This window comes from Pristiophorus japonicus, chromosome 3 (assembly GCF_044704955.1).
Source record: "Pristiophorus japonicus isolate sPriJap1 chromosome 3, sPriJap1.hap1, whole genome shotgun sequence".
Lineage (NCBI taxonomy): Eukaryota > Metazoa > Chordata > Chondrichthyes > Pristiophoridae > Pristiophorus > Pristiophorus japonicus.
In genome coordinates this window covers 194,883,652-194,903,284 of record NC_091979.1, presented here as the reverse complement: position 1 = coordinate 194,903,284, position 19,633 = coordinate 194,883,652, and the positions used below count along the sequence as shown (strand labels likewise).

Below are 19,633 nucleotides of genomic sequence, written 5' to 3'. Positions count from 1 at the left end.
ATTGAGCACAATCCACTGCTCCAGTGCAGTGCTGAGGGAGTGCTGCACTGTTGGAGGTACCATCTTTCAGACGAGATGTTAAACCGAGGTCCCGTCCACCTTCTCAGGTGGACATAAAAGATCCCATGGCACCATTTTGAAGAGGAGTTATCCCCGGTGTCCCAGCCAATATTTATCCCTCAATCAACATCACTAAAATACATCATCACATTGCTGTTTGTGGGTGCTTGCTATGTGCAAATTGGCTGCTGCATTTCCTATCTTACAACAGTGACTACACTTCAAAAGTACTTCATTGGCTGTAAAGTGTTTTGGGACATCCTGAGGTTTTGAAAGGCGCTGTATAAATGCAAGTCTTTCTTTTTTTGCTTGGGTCAGCACCCAACTGAATAAAAGAAAAGGCAATTTTGAACATTTCATTCTGTTGACGAAGGAATTGACAAGAAATTGATTTCAAATCATCTGTTGCAAGACTGGATGTTCTGAAAGCAGAAAATGTAGATCGGAACTCAAAGGGCAACAGTATACGCTGGGACATGGACTTCCTGCAGTACTTCAGTCTCCAAACTTAATTGATCAGTCACAACAATCTTTACTGCTCCTTGAGAAAGAGACCGACAATAGCTTGCATTTACATAGAGCCTTCAACACAGAAAAGCATTCTGAGGATGCCTCACATGAGGAGCAATCGGTCAGAAATACACACCAAGCCAAAGGAGGATATATTAGATGGGTTGACCAGAAACTGGACAAAGTGGTGGGTTTTAAGGAGGGGCAAGGTGGAGCAGAAGAGCAGTATAGAAAGGTACGGCTGCCAATGGTGGGGAAAAATGGTTCGGGGTGCACGAGATCAGAATCAGAGGACCACAGAATTCAGATTGGGTTGAAGCTGAGGAGGTTACAGAAATAAGGAAGGATGGGGTCAAGAGGAATTTAAACACGAGGATGGGAATTTTAAACTGGAGGCGTTGGGTGACTGGGAGCCAATGTAGGTCAGGGGTATTGGGTAAGCAGGACTTGGTGCACGATAAATGTAATCTCCATCATTGTGGTCTAACCAAACTAGGGGAAGAGGGAAGATGGAAGGTTGAAGGCTCAACCTATTGGATAATCTAGGACCCAATGCTGAAAGGGCCAGACTTACAAACAAGTGCATCATCTGACCAAGTACGAGATAAACCTTTTTATCCTCAAACCACTGCTCTCGCCACATCCTGAGATCCACGCTCAACGCCATACACCATGTGCTGATAAATGGGTCCTTTTCGGGTTGGAAATCGGTGGTTAGTGGTGTGCCACAGGGATCGGTGCGTGGACCACAACTATTTACAATATACATAAATGATCTGGAAGAGGGGACAGAGTGTCGTGTAACAAAATTTGCAGATGACACAAAGATTAATGGGAAAGCGGGTTGTGTAGAGGACACAGAGGCGCTGCAAAGAGATTTAGATAGGTTAAGCGAATGGGCAAAGGTTTGGCACATGGAATACAATGTCAGAAAATGTGAGGTCATCCACCTTGGGAAAAAAAAAAAACAGTAAAAGGGATTATTATTTGAATGGGGAGAAATTACAACATGCTGCAGTGCAGAGGGTCCTGGGGGTCCTTGTGCATGAATCCCAAAGTTAGTTTGCAGATGCAGCAGGTAATCAGGAAGGCGAATGGAATGTTGGCCTTCATTGTGAGGGATGGAGTACAAAAGCAGGGAGGTCCTGCTGCAACTGTACAGGGTATTGGTGAGGCCGCACCTGGAGTACTGTGTGCAGTTTTGGTCACCTTACTTAAGGAAGGATATACTTGCTTTGGAAGGGGTACAGAGCCGATTCACTAGGCTGATTCCGGAGATGGGGGGGGTTACCTTATGATGAGAGATACTCGTTGGAGTTCAGAAGGATGAGGGGTGATCTTATAGAAACATTTAAAATAATGAAGGGGATAGACAGGATAGAGGCAGAGAGGTTGTTTCCACTGGTCGGGGAGACTAGAACTAAGGGGCACAGCTTCAAAATACGGGGGAGCCAATTTAAAACCGAGTTGAGAAGGAATTTCTTCTCCCAGAGGGTTGTGAAGCTGTGGAATTCTCTGCCCAAGGAAGAGTTGAGGCTAGCTCATTGAATATATTCAAATCACAGATAGATAGATTTTTAACCAATAAGAGAATTAAGGGTTATGGGGAGTGGGCGGGTAAATGGAGTTGAGTCCACGGCCAGATCAGCCATGATCTTGTTGGGTGGCGGAGCAGGCTCGAGGGGCTAGATGGCCTATTCCTGTTCCTAATTCTTACGTTCTTATGAATGTTGGGGAAGTCCAGAACCAGGGGTCACAGTCTAAGGATAAGGGGTAAACCATTTAGGACCGAGATGAGGAGAAACCTCTTCACCCAGTGGAATTCTCTACCACAGAAAGTTGTTGAGGCCAATTCACTAAATATATTCAAAAAGGAGTTAGATGTAGTCCTTACTACTAGGGGGATCAAGGGGTATGGCGAGAAAGCAGGAATGGGGTACTGAAGTTGCATGTTAAGCCATGAACTCATTGAATGACGGTGCAGGCTTGAAGGGCCGAATGGCCTACTCCTGCACCTATTTTCTATGTTTCTATTTCTCAGACCGTCACTGACCTCATCTCCTCTGGAGATCTTCCCCCCCACCCACCCGTCCTCCAACCTCCAGAGTTATGCCACAACCAAACACATCTTCCCCTCCCCTCCCAGCATTCTGAAGGGACAGTTCCCTCGGCAAAACACCCTGGGTCCGCTTTTCCATCACCCCCAACACCCACTCCCCTTCCCACAGCATCTTCCCGTGCAAGAGCAGGAGATGCAACAATTGCCCTTTCACCTTCTCCCTTCCCACCAGGGCCACAAACATTCCTTCCAGGTGAAACAGCGATTTAATTGTATTTCTTTCAATTTAATACACTGCATTCAGTACTGCGATCTCCTTTACATTTTAGGAAAGCAAACGCAAATTGGGTGATCACTTTGCTGAACACCTCCATTCAGTCCGCAAGTGTGACTCCTGAGCTTCCGGTCACTTGCCATTTTAATTCTCCGCTCCACTCGCACTCTGACCTTGGTCTCCTACATTATTGTAATGAAACTCTATGGAAGTTTGAGGAACAGCATTTAATTTTTGATTAGGCACTTTACAGCCTTCCGGACTCAACGGTAAGTTCAACAATTTCAGATCATAACCACTGCTTCCCATTTTTCGAACAGTAGGTGCTGGTCCTCTAGACCCATATTTTGATTCCTTACTTGTTCTATTACCAGCCCCTTGTGCCTTGCGCCATCATTTATTTTGTCAATCACTCCTGCCCTCCACCCGATCACATTAGTAGATTAATCATCCACAAACACATTAGGTTCCACATGTACATTGATGACAGCCTGCTCTACTTCACTCCATCTCTCTCAACCCCTCCACTGCCTCTGGTGGGTCACTTGTCCGACATCCAGTATTTGATGAGTAGTAATATACTCCAATTGAACCTCGGGAAGACAAAAGCCATTGTCTTGGGTCCCCACCACAAACTCCGTTCCCTAGCCACCGACTCCATTTCTCTCCCTGGCCACTGTCTGAGGCTGAATCAGAGCGTTCCCAATCTTGATATCCTTATTTGACCCCAAGATGAGCTTCTAACCCCAAATCCACTCCAACAACAAGACCATCTACCTCCATCTCTGTAACATTGTCCATCTCAGCCTCTATCTCAGCTCATCTGCTTCTGAAAGCCTCATCCATGCTTTTTGTTACCTCTAGACTCAATTATTCCAAAGTTCTCTTGGCCAGCCGCCCTTCCGTAAGCTTAAGCTCATCCAAAACGCTTGCTGCCCGTACTCTAACTCACACCAAGTCCCATTCACCCATCACCCCTGTGCTTGTTATCCTACATTGGCTCCCCCTCCAGCAATGCCATGAATATATAATTATCATCCTTTTCTTCAAATCCCTTCATGGCCTGTCCCCTCCCTATCTCTGTAATCTCCCCTAGCCCTACAACCTTCCGAGATCTTTGCACTCTTCCCATTCCAGCCTCTTACGTATCCCCAATTTTAATCACTCCACCATTGGGGACTGTGCCTTCAGCTGTCTGGGCCCTAAGCTTTACAATTTCCTCCCTAAACCTCCCCACCTATCTCCTCCTTTAAGACACTCTTTAAAATTCAATTCTTCTCCTTTGGTGGCCCGGTTAAAGGTGCTTTATAAATACAAGCTATTGTTACTGGGGTGTGGGTGGGGATGGGAGAGGAACTTTGCTGAACAGGAATGATTCTGATCAGAAGATCAGGTTCCCACAATCTGGTTCCAAAACCGTCTTATGCGGCAGTAAATTAGTGACGTAAGTAACCTGTAAATCGATGCACAATGGAGGAAAGTTTCAAAACGAGAGTCAACGACAATGTCACACAGCTGGGCTAAACAGGGCGAAAGCCTACAAGGTCACCTTATAACTGCAGTAGCTGAAGAATTTAAAGCTCGAGAACTGCAGTGCTCATAAACTGTACTTTTAGTTGAGACAGAATATCATTTATTAATCTAGTATGCTGTCCAGATAAAGTCATCATCATAGGCGGTCCCTCGTATCGAGGATGACTTGCTTCCACGCCAAAAAGGAATGAGTTAACAGGTGTTTCAATGAAAGACCTAATATTCCAGGTCCCGAACTACACCCTAAAGGGTGGAAGATGTCTGTGCGTGGATTTTTTTTTGAAACATGTGGTGGCCATTGCATACCAACCACCACATGGGCTTGACAGAGCTAGGTCTTGGTCCAGTGGCAAGGATTAACCAAGACACACAATCACATTATGGGCTGGCCCGTGCTGCCCCTGGGCCCGTGCCTCTCTGGCCCCAAACTCGTGCCTCTCCTGGGCCCTGATCATGTCGCTCGACGATCACTTGCCGCTCTTGCGCCCCAACCTCGCCGCTCCTGCAGTACTGCCCCCACTCCAATCACCAACCTGGATCTTGACGTCCAATCCAGTCGCCCTCTTCACTGCCATCGCCCTCCTGCACCAGCTCACGCTGTACCTTGCAGTGGTATGCTGCCACTCTGCTCCAGGCCACCGCTCGCCTTTTATAGCCCCGAACTGCGCTGATGGTCTCTTGCAGGTCGGAGCCATAAAAAGAGCAGCAGCCAGGTAAAGTATCAAAATGTTAACCACTCTTCCCCCTGACTGCTAGTTACTTCACCATAATTATCGTAAAAGACACAGATCAGCGGGTTTGAGAAATTGTATCAGATTGCTACATCTAAGACATAACTAATTGGTTAGCCTCACCTTCCTTTACCAAACTTTCCAGAAATTCTTCATTGCAACTCTCACCTGCATCAATTTGACCTCATTGCTGTTCCATGATAAGAGAATCCCATACATCTCAAACATTTACTGACCACCACTAACTAACTCACATTCCCCAATGTGGCTCAATCTTTTACAGATCTATCAGTAGTAGGTACTTGCTGCTAAATACTGCAACACTGAAGAACTAGGAGCACAATAAAACTATAATGTGGGCTCAAAGCCATTTGAACTGTTGTGTATTTGTAGACAACATAAGTGTATTTATAATCTGTTCCCACATGGGAGCAGGAAGCAGCACATAATCGAAGAAAATGAATTGGAAGTTAAAAATTGACTAACCGGTTAATGTTCAATTCTTAAATATTAGAATACATCCCTCTATATGGGCAGGTGAACACGATTGCAGCAGGTTATGCATTTACAATCGTCAACATGGAAGATACCCTGCGTTGCTCTCCCTCTGCCCTAACCTCAACCAGGAAAAACAAAAGTGGCCCACATCTGTGTGAAATTTGTTACATAGCACCAATTAAAGAATTGTTAGCACAACAGACAGCTCAATTCAAGAGTGTGGTGGAATCCTCTCCACCTGCCTAGATGAGTGCAGCTCTAACAACACAAGAAGCTCAACACCATCCAGGACAAAGCAGCTCACTTGATTGGCACTCCATCTATCACCTTAAACATTCACTCCCTCCTCCACTGGCACACCGTGGCTGCAGTGTGCACCATCTACAAGATGCACTACAGCAATTTACCAAGGGTTCTTCGGCAACACCTCCAAGACCTGCAACCTCTACCACCAAGGACAAGGGCAGCAGGCGCATGGGAACATCATCAGTTGCAAGTTCTCTTCTAAGTCACAAACCATCCTGACTTGGAAATATATCGTCGTTCCTTCATTGTCGCTGGGTCAAATCCTGGAATTCCCTTCCTAATAGCACTGTGGGAGTACCTTCACCACATGGACTGCAGCGGTTCAATAAAGTGACTCACCACCACCTTCTCAAGGGCAATTAGGGTTGGGCAATAAATGCTGGCCTTATCAGCGACGCCCACATCGTGTGAATAAAAAAAAATGCTCTTAATCACTGTTGTGAAATCTTTAAGTGCCATCAGAGCTTGTTCTGTACAAAGCTCAACATCCTCCCAATTATGACGAGTTGGATTTGCATCACCAGGCTGCACAACCCACCTTCCAATGAAACAAACCTCCACAACTTCTCCATTATTATCCCAGTGTTCTGTGATAGACTATAAATTGGGATATGGTGTTGCCACTGATGAGAATCCGAGGCAATTTCTATCTTGAGAATGACTAGTGAACCAAAATACAACCAAGCTCTTTGTAACAGCCTTGGCTCAGTGGGTAGCACTCTCGCCTCAGAGTCAGAGGTTGTGGGTTTGAGTCTCACACCAGTGGCTTGAACACATTATCTAGGCTGACACTCAGAGCAGGTCTGAAGGAGTGCTACACTGTCGGAGGTGCCATCTTTCAGATGAGATGTTAACCGAGGCCCCAACTGCCCTCTCAGGTGAACGTAAAAGATCCCATAGAACTATTTTCAAGTAGAGCAGGGGAGTTGTTTCCAGTGTCATGGCCAATATTTACCCATCAACATCATCACTAAAAATAGATCGTCGCTATCACATTGCTATTTGTGGGACCCTTGCTGTGGGCAAATTGGCTGCTGCATTTCCTACATTACAATAGTGACTACACTTCAAAAAAGTAATTGAGTGTAAAGCGCTTTGGAACGTCCTAAGATTGTGAAATGTGCTATAGAAATGAAAGTCTATCTTTTTTTCTTTCTTTCTCTATAAGATGGGACCCCGATAAGAATAAGTGTCTCGAAATGTTTGCCAGTTTTCTCTAGAGCTATCAAGAGCTAAGACATTTGGCTGCATATGGTATAATTTTGTTGTCGCAGTAGATAGTGGAACACAACGGTAGGACAGAGCTGGTGATAGCGCCACATCCACGATACTCCCAACTCAGCTTCTCCCCCCATAGACAGAATTCCTGAAAGCAGGTTGCTCCTTAGAGAATGATTCTCATCAGATGGTGTGAAAGAGAGCAAAGGTGAAAAACACTAAGATGGGAACAGTGTTTCTCTGCATAATGGGGAGAGGACTCCACGAGAAATTTCTCCCTCATTCTGAAGTCTTGCACGGGGCCACCAGTTATTCAGGAACTTTCATGAGTTATCAAGTTCCATCACAAATTGCCCAGGTACAATTCTAGCATGTGCACATAAACATGAGAGGCAGGATGACTGAAAACCAGTCAGTCAGTCAGTCACAATAAAGCTGCAACCAGAGGAAGCAAGTTCATAGCGCCCTTCTCCAGAAATCAATCATCATCATAGGCAGTCCCTCAGAATCAAGGAAGACTTGCTTCCACTCCCAAAGCGAGTTCTCTGATGGCTGAACAATCCAATACGAGAGCCACAGATCCTGTCACAGGTGGGACAGACATTCGTCGAGGGAAGGGGTGGGTGGGGCCGGTTTGCCGCGCGTTCCTTCCGCTGCCTGCGCTTGACCTCTTCACGCTTCATGCCCTCCGGATGTACTTTCTCCATCTCGGGCGGTCTTCGGCCAGGGTCTCCCAGGTGTCAGTGGTGATGTCGCACTTTACCAGGGAGGCTTTGAGGGTGTCCTTGTAACGTTTCCGCTGCCCACCTTTGGCTCGTTTACCATGAAGGAGCTCCGCATAAAGCATTTGCTTAGGGAGTCTCATATCTGGCATGCGAACTATGTGGCCTGCCCAGCGAAGCTGATCAAGTGTGGTCAGTGCTTCAATACTGGGGATGTTGGCCTGTCCTCCCAGGGGATTTGCAGGATCTTGCGGAGACATCGTTGGTGACATATCTCCAGCGACTTGAGGTGCCTTCTATTAATCGTCCATGCCTCAGATCCATACAGGAGGGCGGATATTACTACAGCCCTGTAGACCAATAATAGCATGTTAAGAATTTACTTGCCACTCGAGATCACTAGAATCCACACGATAATAGTATTCTGCTTCCAGCATCTAAATCCAACCAGTTACTGATAAACATTAGTTAAAAAATTTAGTTCCACTGCAAATCAAACTTGCTACAAAAAGTTAACAGTATGGCTAAACAAAATTCCAGGTCAGAACACAAGACCGTAAGAATTAGGAATAGGAGTAGGCCATACGGCCCCTCGTGCCTGCTCCACCATTCAATATTATGGCTGATCTTTGATCTCAACTCCACTTTCCCACCCGATCTCCATATCCCTTGATTCTCCTAGAGTCCAAAAATCAATTTATCTCAGCCTTGAATATACTCAACGACTGAGCACCCACAGCCCTTTTGGGCAGAGAATTCCAAAGATTCACAACCCTCAGTGAAGAAATTCCTCCTCATCTCAGTTTTAAATTGGACAACCCCTTAAAACTATATCCCCTAGTGATAGACTCTCCAGCCAGGGGAAACAACCTCTCAGCATCTACCCTGACAATCTCCCTCCCTCTCATTCTTCTAAACTCGAGAGTATTGACCCAATCTAATCCATCTCTCTTTAGAGGACAACTATCTCATCCCAGGAATCAATCTGCACCGCTTGTAAGGCAAGTATGTCTTTCCTCAAATAAGGAGACCAAAACTGTGCACAGTACTCCAGGTGTGGTCTCACCAAAGCCTTGTACAGTTGTAGCAAAACTTCCTTACTCTTGTACTTCAACTCCCTTGAAATAAAGGTCAACATGCCATTTGCCTTCCTAATTGCGCACATTGGCTGCCGCACTTCCCACATTACAACAGTGACTACACTCCAAAAGTACTTAATTGGCTGTAAAGTGCTTGGAGATGTCCGGTGGTCATGAAAGGTGCTATATAAAATGCAAGTCTTCTTTTAATTGCTTGCTGTACCTGCATCATAACTGTTTCCTGTATGAGGACACCAAATTCTCTCTGAATACCAACATGTAAGTAATAGCTTCTCACCATTAAAAAAAATGTTTTTCTATTCTTCCCATCAAAGTGAATAACCTCACATTTTCCCACATGATACTCCATCTGCCACCTTATTGTCCATTCACTTAACCTGTCTATATCCATTTGTAGGCTCTGTGTGTCCTGCTCACAGCTTACTATCCCACCAAGCTTTGTATTGTCCGCAAACTTGGATACATTACACTCGGTCCCTTCATCCAAGTCATTAATATAGATTGTTAATAGTTGAGGCACAAGCATGGATCCTTGCAGTATCCCACTAGTGAGAGCCTGCCAACCTGAAAATGACCCGTTTATTCCTATTCGGTTTTATGTCCGTTAACCAATCCTCTATCCATGCCAACTATGATCTTTTTGAATGGCGGAGCAGGCTCGAGATGCCAAATGACCTACTCCTGCTCCTATTTCTTATGTTTTTAATGTTCTAATATATTACCCCCCAACCCCATGAGCACTTATCCTGCGTAACAACCTTTTATGTGGCACCATATCGAATGCCTTTTGGAAATCCAAATATACTACATCCATGGGTTCCCCTTTATTTATCCTGCTAGTTACATCCTCAAAAAACTTGAATAAATTTGTCAAACACAATTTCCCTTTCATAAAACCATGTTGACTCTGCCTAACCATAATGGCCCTGAAATTCTGTTTTGGCCTTCCCGCAGGCATTTGAGAGAAAAAATATGCATCTACCTTAAGCTGCTGCCCACGTTTGACTTTCTGATGCTGAGGCCTCCTTCGACTGCGATTCGCAGCGTGTGCACGTCGACGCGTGCGCAGGCCTCAAGCTGGAGTCACATGGCTCTGGGCAGCCAATCAGGTAAAGTATCATAGTAATAGGAGATCCGCAGGGTCCTAAACTCCTACTACTATGATTGTGATAGAGCCCGAAACAAACACCCAAAACACTAATTAAAAAATAGAAAATAATTACACTACATTCATTTAAATTAAAGTTATTAATGCCTTTAAAAAAAAAAATCGGGAAATTATTTTAAAAAGTTTTTAAAATAAACTTACCGTTGTGGGGAGAGTTTTTAAATGATAAAATAAAGTTATTAAAACATATTTTGTTTGTGCTTTTTCTTTAAAAACACTTGCGCCTGTAAAAGTAGGTTATGCGCCTGTTTTTTCAGGCACAAGATTTTTGAGGACATAAACGTAAATATCGGAAATTTCCACTTACAAGTGTCTTCGCTCCCGAGATGCGGCCATCTGTCAAGCCAGAAACTGGTTTCCAGCGCATGCACATTGCATAGGAACTCCGTACGGACCCGGGGAGGCCAGAATTTCAGGACCAATATGATTTTTAAGTGCCCTCTTACCATCATCATCATCATAGGCAGTCCCTCGGGATCGAGGAAGACTTGCGTCCACTCCTGAAGGTGAGTTCTTTGGTGGCTGGACAGTCCAATACGAGAGCCACAGACTGTCACAGGTGGGACAGACAGTTGTTGAGGGGAGGGGTGAGTGGGACTGGTTTGCCGCACGCTCTTTCCGCTGCCTGCGCTTGATTTCTGCATGCTCTCGGTGTTGAGACTCTAGGTGCTCTGCACCCTCCCGGATGCACTTCCTCCACCTAGGGCGGTCTTGGGCCAGGGACTCCCAGATGTCAGTGGGAATATCGCACATGATCGGGGAGGCTTTGAGGGTGTCTTTGTAGCGTTTCCGCTGCCCACCTTTGGCTTGTTTGCTGTGAAGGAGCTCCGAGTAGAGCACTTGCTTTGGGAGTCTCGTGTCTGGCATGCGGACGATGTGGCCTACCCAGCGGAGCTGATCGAGTGTGATCAGTGCTTCAATGCTGGGGATGTTAGATGTTTGTGCGCCTGTCCTCCCAGGGGATTCGTAGGATCTTGGAGACATCTTTGGTGATATTTCTCCAGCAACTTGGTGTCTACTGTATATGGTTCATGTCTCTGAGCCATACAGGAGGGAAAGTATTACAACAGCCCTGTAGACCATGAGCTTCGTGGCAGTTTTGAGGGCCTGGTCTTTAAAAACTCTTTTCCTCAGGCAGCCGAAGGCTGCACTGATGCATTGGAGGCGGTGTTGGATCTCGTCGTTGATGCCTGCTCTTTGATTGGACCACTTCCCATATCTTGGGAGCCTCCTCAGTGTCCAGGGCCGTATCGTGGATCTTGATAACTGGGGGGCAGTGCTGTGCGGTGAGGACAGGCTGGTGGAGGACCTTTGTCTTACGGATGTTAAGCGTGAGGCCCATTAAATACGTCGTACGCCTCAGAAATACGTCGACTATGTCCTGGAGTTCAGCCTCCATATGTGCGCAGACGCAGGCGTCGTCCGCGTACTGTAACTCGACGACAGAGGTTGGGGTGGTCTTGGACCTGGCCTGGAGACGGCGCAGGTTGAATAGGTTCCCGCTGGTTCTGTAGTTTAGTTCCACTCCAGCGGGGAGTCTGTTGACTGTGAGGTGGAGCACGGCGGCGAGAAAGATTGAGGAGGGTTGGGGCGATGACGCAGCCCTGTTTGACCCCGGTCCGGATGTGGATTGGGTCTGTGGTGGATCTGTTGGTAAGGATCACGGCTTGCATGTCGTCATGGAGCAGGCGGAGGATGGTGACGAACTTTTGGGGGCATCTGAAATGGGGGAAGGATGCTCCATAGACCCTCGCGGTTGACAATGTCAAAGGCCTTCGTAAGGTCAAAGGCGGCCATGTATAAGGGCTAGCGCTGTTCCCTGCATTTTTACATCGTGCTGTAAAAATCATGTCCATTGTGCCCCGTAGGGGACGAAATCCGCACTGGGAGCTCCTCCCGAAGTCATTGGCCACGGGAAGAAGACGGTTGAAGAGGACTCTAGCGACGACTTTCCCAGTGGCTGATAGCAGGGAGATTTCTCTGTAGTTGCCGCAGTCAGACTTGTGCCCATTTTTAAAGATGGTCACGATTACTGAGATCCCCCGGCATGCTCTCCTCCCTCCAGATGAGAGAGAGATGAGGTCGTGTATTCGCTCGAGCAGTGCCTCTCCACCATACTTCAAATGCCTCAGCAGGGATTCCGTCCGCACCTGTAACCTTGTTGTTTTTAAGCTGCCTTATGGCTTTTTCTACCTCGTGCAGCTTTGGGGTCTCACTGAGGTGGTGGCAGGTAGCATGCTGCGGAATGGAGTCGAGAAAACTCGAGTCAAAGGCAGAGTCTCGACTAAGGAGATCTTCGAAGTGCTCCTTCCAGCGGGCCCCGACTGCCTCGGTGTCCTTGATGAGTGTTTCCCCATTCTTGGCCATCAGTGGGGTGGGGCCTTGGATGGTTGGCCCGTAGGTGGCTTTGACTGCGGTGACGAATCCTCGTAACATCATGGTTGTCGGCCAGCTGCTGTATCTCCTGTGCTTTCTCCATCCACCACCTGCTCTTTAGGTCCTGGGTTTTTTGTTGGACCTCAGCCTTGAGCCATCTGTAATGCTACTTTGTTGCTCCCGCGTTGGGTTGTTGTTTAAATCTCAGAAATGCCCTGCGCTTGCGATCGATTAGCTCTTGGATCTCCTGATCATTCCCATCAAACCAGTCCTGGTGATTCCTGGTTGGGTCACCAAGTGTCTCTTTACAGGCACTGGTTGTGGAGGGCTGGAGGACAGACCAAGCGCTGAGAGCATTCTGCGTCTCGTGGTCATCAAGGCACGCCAGGTTAGCTGTGAGGCGCTGGCCTGTATCGGGCTCTCTTAACTGGGTCCTTAAGTGCCCCAGCATTGACTTTTTTGTGCTACTACTTCTGCTACCCCCTCCGCTTTGGGGCTATGTTGATGTCGATGATGGATCGGATTAGGCGGTGGTCCGTCCAGCAGTCATCAGCTCCTGTCATGGCGCGGGTGATGCGCACATCCTTGCGATCCCTGGCTCGGACGATGACATAGTCGAGCAGGTGCCAGTGCTTGGAGTGAGGGTGTTGCCATGATGCCTTGTATTTGTCCCTCTGGCAGAACAAGGTGTTGATGACAAGTTCGTACCACATCCCTTAATAATGGATTCCAGCATTTTCCCCCCGACGACTGATGTCAGGTTAACTGGCCCCTATTTTCTCGCTCCTTTTTCTCCCCTTTCTTGAATAGTGGGGTTACATTTGCTATGTTCCAATTCGCTGGGACCATTCTAGAGTCTAGTGAATTTTGGGGATCCACAAACTATCTCTTCAGCCACTCTACTCGAACCCTAGGATGTAGGCCATCAGGTCCAGGGGATTTGTCTCCATTTAAGCAGCAAATGGAATAGAGGGTCTTGGTGGAGGACGAGGCTTTAAATAAATCCTTTGTCACAAAGGATCTATGATTGAAAGAGGTAAAGACTTACCAGAAATATTAAAAATCCGAAGTGCATGCACACAAAAGAAATCAGTTCCATGCCTACAGATGGAATTTATTCTAAACACATTCCAAAACCACCAGTACAAGCTTTCCAAAAACACAAAATGTTTAAAACCCTATATTCTGACATTTTACTGCAGTCGCATTCACACTTACGTAGCCAGCCTATAAGAGAAGAGCTAAGAGCATCTTTTAATTCCATGCAACAGCCAAGCATTCGAGAAGATATTTAACATTTTATCACATTTATATTCAATCCACAAGTCAATTCTGCCAAGCTCCGTGGCTTCCCGATGAAACAAACGGTATTGTATTGGGTCCAACACAATGAGGAGGCCTATGCTTGTCCAAAATATAGTGTCAAGACATGTGAATTGGCTGCAACACAGCCGCCCTTCAGGTATGAATTGTCAATGTTTGTCCTCAACTAGAGCAAAACATCCAGGCTGACACTCCAGTACAGTACTGAGGGAGTGCTGCACTGTCGGAGGTGCTGTCTTTTAGATGAAAAGTTAAACTGAGACCCTGCCTGCCCCCTCAGGTGGATGTAACAGATCCTATGGCACCATATTTATCCCTCAACTAACATCACTAAAATAAATTTTATGGTCAACATCACATTGCTGTTTGTGGCACCTCGCTGTGCTCAGATTGGCTGCATTACAACAGTGATTACACTTCAAAAGTACTTAATTGGCTGTAAAATGCTTTGCAACTTCCTGAGGTTGTGAATGTCGCTACATCTTGGTCTGCCTTTTTGAGAAAGGACATACTTGCTTCGAGGCGATGCAACAAAGGTTCACTAGATTGATCCCTGGGATGAGAGGGTTGTCCAATGAGAAGAGATTGTAGAATGGGCCTCTACTCTCGGGAGTTGAGAAGAATGAGGTGTGATCTAATTGAAACATAAGATTCTGAAGGGGATTGACAGGGTACTGAGAGGTTGTTTCCCCTGGCTGACGTGTCTACAACCAAGGGCATAGTTTTAAGATAAAGGGTCAGTCATTTAAGACTGAGACGAGGAGGAATTTCTTCACTCAGTGTTGTGAATCTTTGGAATTCTCTACCTCAAAGGCCTGTGGATGCTGAGTCGTTGAGTACATTCAAGGCTGAGATGTAAGATTTTTGGACTATAGGGGAATCAAGGGATATGGGGATCGGGTGGGAAAGTGGAATTTAGATCAAAGATCAACAATGATCTTACTGAATGGCAGAAGCAGGTTCGAGGGGCCAAATGGCCTACTCTTGCTCCTATTTCTTATGCTTTTATAGAATCGCTAGCTCTTTCTATTAACCTACAATTGCAGGTCAAACTTGGCCGTGTGTGTTTAATTCCAGTCTAGTACTTCCAAATGCAACTGGCAAGAGAAATAGTGTCATCTGAACCCAGGTTACAAAAAGAATATAAAACAAAAGCAAAATAGACCAGATGCTGGAATCTGAAATAAAAACTGAAAATGCTGGAAGTCTCAGCGGGTCAGGCAGCATCTGTGGAGAGAAGCAGAGTAAATGTTTCGGGTCGATGAGTTCTGACAAAAATAATGTAACAGGTTTTTAAAAAATTTATGGGAGGGGTGGATCGTTTGCCTTTTGAATTGACACAATAAATCATTCAAATTAAAGGTTTCCATGTCCAAACCACTTACTCATGTAGCGGAAGGCCTCCTCGGCCTGGGTGGGAGATAGCTCGCTGGATGCATGGCCAGAGTACTCGGGGGTCTGCTCCCAGTCTTTGCTTTGATAGAGATAGAGCGACTCTGCTTGCAGGTGATACTGGGCCGGCTGGTCTTCAATCAGGCTCACAAGTTCTACTTCAGGCAACTCCCCACTGCTGCACACATCTGGTAACAGGAACAGACACACATTTCAGGGACACCTCGTCACATTTATCAGACCAGAATCATAATTTTGTTGCACACATCACGCCAAGATACATAGCAATTGTTATCAACTAGAACATGCGATGAACTTTAAGAAAATTATCCAAGAGAAACAATGATAAAGTTCAGATACATATTATGTTAAGGAACAGGGAACATTCAGATAACAAGCTTTTTCTCCTAACACTCCCAAGTGTGGAGCCTAAGCACTGACTAGTTGAGCCGAAAAGCTGGTTTCTGTGATGTAAATTCTATGCAAGTTAGTCTAGCATTTCACTCCCAGCTTTAAAAAAAAGTTTTTCCACGGACCTTCTCAATGTAATGTTGAACATGAGCAAACCTGTTCTTAGTCAACCCATGGAATTCAGATCTCATAAGAATCAAGGATTTGAGCAATGGTAGTAATGCAAGAAAATCTCACTTTAATAGTCCAATCATTCTGTCAGCTTGCAGGAAAGACTGAACAGGCTGAGGATTTTTTCTCTAGTAAAGGGTGACCTGATAGAGGTCTTTAAAATTATGAAAGGGCTTGATAGGGTACATGGAGAGAAAATGTTTCCACTTGTGGAGAGTCCAAAACTAGGGGTCATAAATATGATAGTCACTAATAAATCCAACAGGAAATTCAGGAGAAGCTTCAGAGTGATGAGAATGTGAAACTCACTACTGCATAGAGAGGTTGAGGCGAATAGCATAAATGCATTTAAGGGGAAGTTAGATATACACATCAGGGACAAAGGAATAGGATATGTTGATATGGTGAGATGAAGTAATTATAGGGGGGCGGGGCAGGCTTGTGTGGAGCACGATTACCAATATTATTTGATACTAAATTCTGAACATTTCCCGCAATGCACCATAAATAGGGTTTAAAACGATTTTTAATCAGATGGGAGATCAAATTCTCTGACTGAGTTCACTCTTTCCACCACCCAAAATCATCACAAATAATTAGCGCTGAAGACCTATAACTTCACAGGAATGGATTTCTGTGAGTTCCTATTCAAATTAATCCCTTTCAGACCAGCTAGATAAATCTCTCCTTTAATAGCCAGAGACTATATATAGTATGACTGCTATTGCATTGTTTTATTAAATGGGGAGAGATTACAAAATGCTGCAGTAGAGGGGGATCTAGGGATCCTTGTACATGAAACTCTTTTGAGTTCCTTGTACATGAAACACACAAAGTTAATATACAGGTGCAGCAAATAATTAGGAAAGCAATTGGAATGTTGGCCTTTATTGCAAAGGGGATGGAGTATAAAAATAATAAAGTCCTGCTACAACTGTACAGGGTATTGGTGAGACCCTTCAAGTACATGTCTAATTGCCTTTTAAAAGTTCCTGTGGAATCTGATTCCACCACATTTTGATAGTTCCAGATATTAACAAACATGTGAATAAATTTATTCTTTTCCCCCTCTAGTTCTTTTGCAAATTATTTTACATCTGTGTCCTTCAGTTGCCGACCCTCTTACCAGAGGAATTTTGCATACCTCCATTAGGTCTCGCCTTAACCTTTTGAGAACAATCCCAGCTTCTCCAATCTCTCCACATAGAATCATAGAACCGTACACCACAGGAGGTCATTCAGCCCATCGACTCTGCGCCGGCTCTTTCGAAGATCAATCCAGTTAGTCCCACTCCCCTGCTCTTCCCCCTTGCACTTTTTTATCCTTGTATTTATCCAATTGCCTTTTAACAGCTACTATTGAATCTGTATCCACCACCCTATCAGGCAGTACATTCCAAATTCTAACCACTCGTTGCGTAAAAAAGTCTTTCCTCATGTCGCCTCTGGTTCAGTCACCTTAAATCTGTGCCCTCTCATTATTGACCATTCAGCCATTGGACATTTCTCTTTATTTACTCTATCTAAAACCCCTCATGATTTTAAACACCTCTATCAAATCTGCTCTTAGCCTTCTCTGCTCCAAGGAGAAGAACCCCAGCTTCTCCAGTTTATCCTGTTAACTGCAATCTCTCATTCCTGGAACCATTCTAGTAAATCTCTTCTTTACCCTCTCCAAAGCCTTCACGCCCTTCCTAAAGTGTGGTGCCCAGAATTGGACACAATACTCCAGCTGGCGCTGAACTAGTGTTTTACATAACTGAACTCCCTCATCTTTGGTATCACCTTTGTGCCCTCTCCAGGATCTTGGCCTCCTTCTATTCCTTTCTCCCTCGTGTACCTATCTAGTTTTCGTTTAAATGCATCTATGCTATTTACCTCAACCACACCATGTGGTAATGAGTTCCATATTCTAACCACTCGAAGTTTCTCCTGAATTCCCTATTGGATTTATTAGTGACCATCTTATATTCATAGCCCCTTATCTTGGACTCCCCATACGTGGAAACATCATCGCAATGTCTACCCTATGGAATCTCTTAATTTTGAAGACCTCTATTAGTTCATCTCTTAGCGTTCCCTTTTCCAGAAGAATGAGAAAAAAAAAAATTGCAGGGATATGGGGAAAAAGTGGGGCAGTGGGACAAACTGGATTGGTCTTCGAAAAGAGCCAGCGCAGACTTGATGGGCCAAATGGCCTCCTCCTGTTCATGCTTTTCTGATACTTTTGTTGGCTGCAAAAGCTAACACGAACATATACCTGGAATGGGCGAACATGGCTACCTTTTCACATGGGGCAAAACAGTGCGTGTCTGAACAAATCCAAATAAGCCGCAAGAAACAGATCAACGGTAAGCCAGAGAATTTAGATAAATAAAACCCGCTTATTTGATAATATATATCTCACTGTTATTGGTGTGTGGTCAAGCTGGCTGAGAGTAATTCCACTACCTACCACAAGGCACGAACGAAAAGGTCAGATAGAATACACTTGCTATGTCACAATGTGTGGGTGGCTAGCCTGGTGTTTAAGAGCCAATTGTATCACATTGAATTCCTCCAGTCACACCTAGGGAGTTGCTTTGTAAATTAACAAAATCTATCTCATCCCATCCATCAAAAAAAACACTCTTATTTCAGTACCTGTGTCCCAGAGCTGAGTTATTGAAGATTCAAATTGCGGCCCTGTTGCAGTCTCAATTTGAATTAGCAACAGGACAACACTAAGGGCTCAATTTTTCCCAAGGTCGTTTTCTGGCATATTGACAGAGTTACGCCTGTTTTTCTAGGCCAGAAATAATTTGCCAAAGTTTCCCGAATGTATAATTCGAATTTGGCGCTGCGTGTTCAGTCGCCTCGGTGGGGGGACCGGAGGTGGGTGGAGTCTGCTGCTTGCGCCAAAAATCGATGCTGCACCTTCTGCGTGTGCGCGGGGGAAAAAGTGTTATGTTTTTGACGTCATTGTAATGGACGCACATGCCCAGTACAGCTCGGATTTGGCAATCGGCTATTTTTAAAGAGCAAGTTGAGAACGTTGAGTGCTGTGTGAGAACATTGGAAAAAATCACAGCTGCAGCAGTACAAGATGCAACGCGGTGCAAGGACCAAGAATTTCTAACAAAAAGAAGTGGAGGCACTACACAATCGTGTGATTGAGAACAGATGGCAGGAGCTGGACACCACCAGAGGTCACATAAAAGTTCCACCAAAAGAAAAGAAGAAACGCTGGAACCAAGTTACAGAAGATTCCATCATCATGGGCAGTCCCTCGGAATCGAGGAAGACTTGCTTCCACTACTAAAGTGAGTTCTTTGGTGACTAAACAGTCCAATACGAGAGCCACAGACCCTGCCACAGGGGGGGGACAGACATTCATCGGGGGAAGGGGGGTGGGACTGATTTACCACACGCTCCTTCCGCTGCCTGCGCCTGACCTCTTACGCTCGCAGCGTTGAGATTCAAAGAGCTCAATGCCATCCCGGATGCACTTTCTCCACCTAAGGCGGAACATTACTGTGCAATGGTGACCACCAGGAGATCTGGAGGTCAGTGTAAAAAGTGGTGCCAGAACCTTGGTCAAGTAGTTGGGATAAGTAATATTTTCATTTATTCAATGGAATTGCAATTGTAAATGTGACCATCTGTATGTCCCACCCAGCAGAAAGACACCCTCTTAGGGCAAGTCCTGCAAATTCATCGTGGCCCTTCAAATCAGCCTGCTGCCTGGCCTGCGATGTGAGAGCCTACTCATGCCACCCACCCTGCCCCCTCCTCTGCTGCT

General features: G+C 45.5%; 1 protein-coding gene across 2 annotated transcripts in view; it reads right to left on the bottom strand.

Moving 5' to 3' along the window:
* Positions 1-19,633, bottom strand: part of trak2 (trafficking protein, kinesin binding 2) — a 139,413-nt gene that overhangs the window by 84,705 nt on the left and 35,075 nt on the right. For both annotated transcript variants that reach the window (XM_070876173.1, XM_070876174.1), the window contains exon 3: positions 15,264-15,458. In XM_070876173.1, coding sequence (XP_070732274.1) covers positions 15,264-15,458 — 195 coding nt within the window. The remainder of the gene's footprint in view (positions 1-15,263; positions 15,459-19,633) is intronic.